This window comes from Pseudomyrmex gracilis, unplaced genomic scaffold, assembly GCF_002006095.1.
Source record: "Pseudomyrmex gracilis isolate BER0280 unplaced genomic scaffold, ASM200609v1 scaffold_533, whole genome shotgun sequence".
NCBI lineage: Eukaryota > Metazoa > Arthropoda > Insecta > Hymenoptera > Formicidae > Pseudomyrmex > Pseudomyrmex gracilis.
In genome coordinates, this window is record NW_018021117.1 from 46415 (window position 1) to 51905 (window position 5491).

The following is a 5491-nucleotide window of genomic DNA, read 5'->3' on the forward strand; positions in this document are numbered from 1 at the left end:
GCGCTTGCTGCCCAGCGCACCGAGACACACCACAGTCAGTTTGTCGCGACGCGAGCGAAATTTCCGGTCGCGGATTCGCCACTGGCGTTTTTAACGTTCAGCGTCGGTGCGTGCGCCAGGCATCGCGCCGCGACAGGCCACTTCGCGTCGCAACAACGAAAACAATAATCAGCTGATTCGACGACTGGGCATCGCGCAGAGGGGCGCAGAGGGCGGAGACGCGGGAAATCGGGGTCGCGATCGAGGCGGCCGTTCTCGATTGTTGAGGCTTGTCGACGCGCTCGACGAGCGATTCTTTCCTCGTGTTTCTCCACGAATTCCCGTCAGGACGTGGATGTTATAATTTAGATTCGCAACCTGTTATTATGTACTCCTTAGAGTCACTTCCCCGTTCACGTATATACTCTCACTAACACACTATCATTTGTCTCATTCCAAAGTTACAATGCGCGAGAGAGGGTAGCTCGCGCGCGATGAAAACGTGAAAAACACATTTTGCATGCGCATGTGCAAGCTTGAACACAGCAAAAAGTTGGATCTCAATGAGATGTCTACAGCACCACGAAAGGACTTCTGTATCGAGCATCTATTGTGTGTGTGTGTGTGTGTGTGTGTCCTATTCTTCCCCCCTTATATACCTGCTCTTCAAAATACGTAACACGCATCAAAAAATAAAATTGGGAAAATATATAAATATGTTCTCTCTCTTCTCTTTTTGTGTGTAAATAATGGTTTAGAAAAAATTTTATTAATTAAATAAATAAGCGTTTATAAGAGATTTATGCTTAGATATTAGTAGAAATGTATTTTTTTTTTCATAGAGTTGTATTTGTCTAAACAAATTATTTATGTTCGCGCGAACGTTATTCAATAATCGGTTGTGTAACGTTCCGTGCAAATCCATGACGTATCAGAAATTATGTGTGCAGCTAGTTATATTGCTGACGCAAATGACACAACAGCAAACTACAATGCACAGCTGAGTGATGGACAGGGAACGAGAGAGAAAGAAGAATTCTGTCGAGAGCTGTCAAATCGCTAGCAATCGCCAGCTGATTCATGATCACGTGATCAGCTGATCTTCCGCGCGCTAAATTTAAATAAGCCACACCGCTTATTCTCTTACCTCTTATACTGTTCGTCAGAAATCGTTCGTTGATACACCCAGTAGAATTGGATTGCAACTCAAGCACGTTTTTCCATCATTTATATATTTCATATTTCATAAACTCGATTGCAGAAACATCAAGACTCGAGACAAGAGATATGTGAGATATTTGAAAAAAAAACTGCGCAACACTTTCTAATGCGACATTGAGTGCATTTTTTTTCTCCCTCTAAACTGCATATATTAAGCAGTCGGACGCACGATGTTTACCGTGACCTGCTTCAATTTAATCGCGACTGCGTTGATGGCATTCGGCGTAACCGCGCGTCCGAACTTCTTGCTGATCGTTGTCGACGATCTGAGAACCACCTTGGGTTGTTACGGCGATGTAAACGCGTACACGCCTCACATAGACGCCCTGGCGAAGGACGGTGTTCTTTTTAACGAAGCGTTCGCTCAGGTCTCTACTGTCTCGACTACTGTCTGTTTGAAATTATATTACACGCTTTCTGAAATCATTCGCGTAATAAAACGAGCTCGAATTTTGTCGTTGCAGCAAGCGTTGTGCGCGCCAAGCAGAAATTCCTTCCTGACGAGCAGAAGACCGGACACTCTTCGGCTCTACGACTTCTACAGTTATTGGCGCGATACGGTCGGAAATTACACCACGTTACCGGAGCACTTGAGAAACAACGGATACAGCACGATGTCCGTAGGAAAAGTTTTTCATCCAGGTGGTGTACCTTTCACGGTTTTATATTTACGCGTACTGTATATTTAGCTGAGCACGCGAGCGAGCGCGCGCACATACGCACACACACACACACACACACACACGCGTGCGCTCGTTCGATTGAGTTCATTGCGTGCGATGTTACGCGCGAGTTGAGAGAATCAATTATTCACGCACTCGTACGCCACGTTCGTTGCAGGCGTGAGTTCGAACGGATCCGACGACAGTCCCTACTCGTGGACCGAGAAGCCTTTTCATCCGTACACGGATCGGTACAAAAACGCTCCCGTGTGCAAAACGAATCCGCAATCCGAAGCAGCGACGAATCTTGTTAGCGTAAAATAAATTAATTTCTACGTATACACACACACACACACGTTGCGTATATATTGCGTATATATTTCTACATAAAATATATATGTTTACATTAAAGATATAATTTTTTATATAGATGTGTCCGGTACATATTTCGAACATGCCAAACGAAACACTGCCCGATATCGAGACGTTACAAAAAGCCAGAGAATTCATACGCAAGCACAACAAGGATTCTAATCCCTTTTTTTTGGCCGTCGGCTTTCAGAAGCCTCATGTGCCGCTGAAGTATCCTGAACGCTATCTGAGTACAGTGTTTGCTGTTGCTATTTCCGGAAATAATATATATTTGAGAGATGTATCTCGTGATGTTCCAAGTCGTTAATATCGATAAATATCAATCGCAGAATATCATCCAATACGGAAGTTCAAGATGCCCGAGCCGTACCGGTGGCCAGACAATGTAAGCGAGGTCGCTTACAATCCCTGGACTGATCTACGATGGCGGAGAGATGTGGCAAACTTGAGACTGAAATTTCCGTGGGAGAGAATACCAGGTACTCTCGTCGTCAAGATACTCTTCGCGTTTTTTTTTTTTTAAATCACACAAAGATCTCTGGATCTCTTTATTCCTTAATCACTACATTTTCAGAACAGTTCGGCAAGCTAATTGTCCAATCGTATTACGCAGCTGTGTCTTACATCGACAACATGATCGGCAAGCTCGTGCATCAGCTACATCTCTCGATGATACGTGAGAACACCGTTGTAATACTAACGTCCGATCATGGTGCGTTTTACAGTGCGACTTATAACAACACGGCTCCGCTTATTAGACGTTATATAATTGATAAAAATTTGTAAACAATAAGTACAGATAATATTCGATACAGGTTGGGCACTTGGAGAGCACGCCACTTGGTCCAAATTTAGTAACTTTGACGTTGCCGTGCACGTACCTTTGATAATATCGATTCCGACGCTCACGTTCGATATCAATCGTACTACAAAACGTAACGCGAACCATATGACGCTGGATAGTGAGGAGAACGATATTATTTTAGAAAACATCAACGAGTACAAAGAAAGTATCTTGGAAACATATGTTCAACAAAAATGCGATAAATCACAGTCTTTGAGATGGGGTACTTGTCGAACTACGAATGCTATTGCGGAACTTGTCGATGTGTTTCCGACAATTGCGGATCTGGCAGGTGTTCCTATACCGTTGTGCCAAACGTCGAATGTCAATAATAAATATCATCGTTCAAGAGACGACGATTTTGCATATCACAAGAAAACGCCCGATCTTTGCAGCGAAGGTATCACGCTCTTACCACTTATAAAGAATATAGTAAGATGTCAGGTAAGTAAACTATGTTTCGCTTTTTATATTTTAGATAATTTATGTAATTATTTTATATCGAATAATTATATATATATATATAAATTTTTTCTTTTCTTCCATATTTACAACAATTTAGAGCATACCGTGGAAGAAGGCGGCATTCAGTCAGTACCCGAGACCTGGAATCCAACCCACCCTTCATCCCAACAGCGATAAGCCCCGTTTAAAAGAAATAAACGTAATGGGATACACTCTGAAAACCAGCAAGTATCGTTATACGATGTGGGTGCCGTTTGCGCACAACACGTGCAAGCCAAATTGGAACGTCACTATAGCAGAGGAACTGTACGATCACAGAACCGACAGAGCGGAGAATTTTAACGTGGCAGATTTGCCGAATATGTCAAAAGCAAAGAAATATCTCAGAATTTTGTTACAAAATGGATGGAGAAGTGCTCTTCCAAGATACTGAACCTTAACGCGATATAAAACTCGTGTTTTATTTAATACTCAATGATAACTTACAAAACGATCGGTATAAATAAACTCGTGAAATATTACAAATATATATATATATATAGTAGGGGAAAAAGATACACAGACAAATATGAGGCACGTCCCATCGCTTTTAAAAATAATTTGTGTGAAAAAGAGAAAAATGTTATAACAAACGTCGTTACACTTTGTGCATTTTATTCGTACTTCTCATGTAAATAAAACAATGCACGGTGATTTAACAGTGACTTGTTATAATATCTTTCTGATTTGTGCAATTATTATTTCAAAAAGGATGGGATGTTACTACTTCTTTCACCTACTGTATATGCTTACAAAAGTACGTAGTATACTTCGCAAATATAAGGATCTCCTAGATATGCATTTCTTTTACAATACTCATTACGTAGGCACCGGCCCGTTGGTCTAGCGATTTCAATGTGAGATTATATAGTTATCGGGAAATCATAACCACGAAAATACCGTGTTTTTCCATTCTTCTGGATTTGCTTAAGGACCGGTGCAGCTATGCGAACAAACCGTGGGTCACATGCCGAACGAGCATCTTGAAAGATGCAAAACACACGACTTGTTTGCATGCGTAAAAAAATTTATTATAGTTACTATGATGTAGTTACTATTTTAATAATTTGTTTTTCTACAACTATCTTACAGACAAACATAAAACGTACAATATATTCGTATACCACTCACGTTTCAGCTCGAAAACTCGATCTATATCACTTAAAAATGAAGCTATTATATAAATAATAATAGTATAAATTAATTTTTTTCTTTTTTTTTTAGGACACTTTACTCTTCTTGATTTTTGTTCGTGTTGTTTTGTAATTGTACCGCTGTTTGTGCATTTAATGTATTCGCGTTACTTGTAGTGGGTCTTACCTGTAAAATCGAATAAAACGTAATTACACACTCGACAATTATTACCGAACGCAATTTAAAAAAAAGCAGCACTCTACCTCAATTAAATCATCTGGTTTATTTGTATTGTTAGCCGATGGAACATTTCGATATGTAAATGGATTCGGCACTAGATTTCCGTGTACCGCACCGGTTTGCGCGTGATTCTGTAAACACGAAAATAATAAAGGAACATTTCACAAGAACGCAACGGCTCGTTAAAATAAAAACGAACGAGAAATTTATAACTTACTTGCATGTTACTACGCATGTTACTATTGCCTGCCATATTTGGCATGTTTATCGGTTGTTGAACGTTCTGCAAGTTCTAAAAAATATACAAATGTAGTAATGACACAAATCAAAAAATTCTTGTACAACTGTTTGTCATAAAAAAGTAATTATACGTGTATATATGTCCATATATACGTGTTCACATGTAAATTTTTACACGTGAAATTCGAATTGAATTAACAATTCTAAAATTCATATTGGATGCTATACTTGCATCTCTTATAAGAGAAATCCCAAATACCCCCCTAATTGAAATTAAATTTATATTGCGAAAAAA

General features: G+C 39.8%; 2 protein-coding genes across 14 annotated transcripts in view; one reads left to right on the forward strand and one right to left on the reverse strand.

Moving 5' to 3' along the window:
- LOC109860994 (iduronate 2-sulfatase) overlaps positions 1 to 3993 on the forward strand; it is a 29921-nt gene extending 25928 nt beyond the window's left edge. For 2 of the 10 annotated variants that reach the window (XM_020440457.1, XM_020440455.1), the window contains exons 2-9: positions 1241 to 1568; positions 1665 to 1842; positions 2041 to 2177; positions 2293 to 2464; positions 2564 to 2713; positions 2809 to 2946; positions 3050 to 3522; positions 3641 to 3993. In XM_020440457.1, coding sequence (XP_020296046.1) covers positions 1371 to 1568; positions 1665 to 1842; positions 2041 to 2177; positions 2293 to 2464; positions 2564 to 2713; positions 2809 to 2946; positions 3050 to 3522; positions 3641 to 3976 — 1782 coding nt within the window. In that variant the 5' untranslated portion in view covers positions 1241 to 1370 and the 3' untranslated portion in view covers positions 3977 to 3993. Of the gene's footprint in view, positions 1 to 188; positions 1569 to 1664; positions 1843 to 2040; positions 2178 to 2292; positions 2465 to 2563; positions 2714 to 2808; positions 2947 to 3049; positions 3523 to 3640 lie in introns of those variants that run through there. The other 8 variants (XM_020440451.1, XM_020440450.1, XM_020440452.1 and 5 more) reach the window with 8 other exon arrangements.
- A 4-nt stretch (positions 3994 to 3997) lies between these two features.
- The window catches only part of LOC109860991 (transcriptional regulator ATRX-like), a 13542-nt gene continuing 12048 nt past the window's right edge, over positions 3998 to 5491 (reverse strand). For 3 of the 4 annotated variants that reach the window (XM_020440436.1, XM_020440435.1, XM_020440437.1), the window contains 3 exons: positions 5174 to 5248; positions 4980 to 5087; positions 4803 to 4902 (listed from right to left, as the gene is read on the reverse strand). In XM_020440436.1, coding sequence (XP_020296025.1) covers positions 4813 to 4902; positions 4980 to 5087; positions 5174 to 5248 — 273 coding nt within the window. In that variant the 3' untranslated portion in view covers positions 4803 to 4812. Of the gene's footprint in view, positions 4903 to 4979; positions 5088 to 5173; positions 5249 to 5491 lie in introns of all 4 variants that reach the window. The other variant, XM_020440438.1, reaches the window with a different exon arrangement.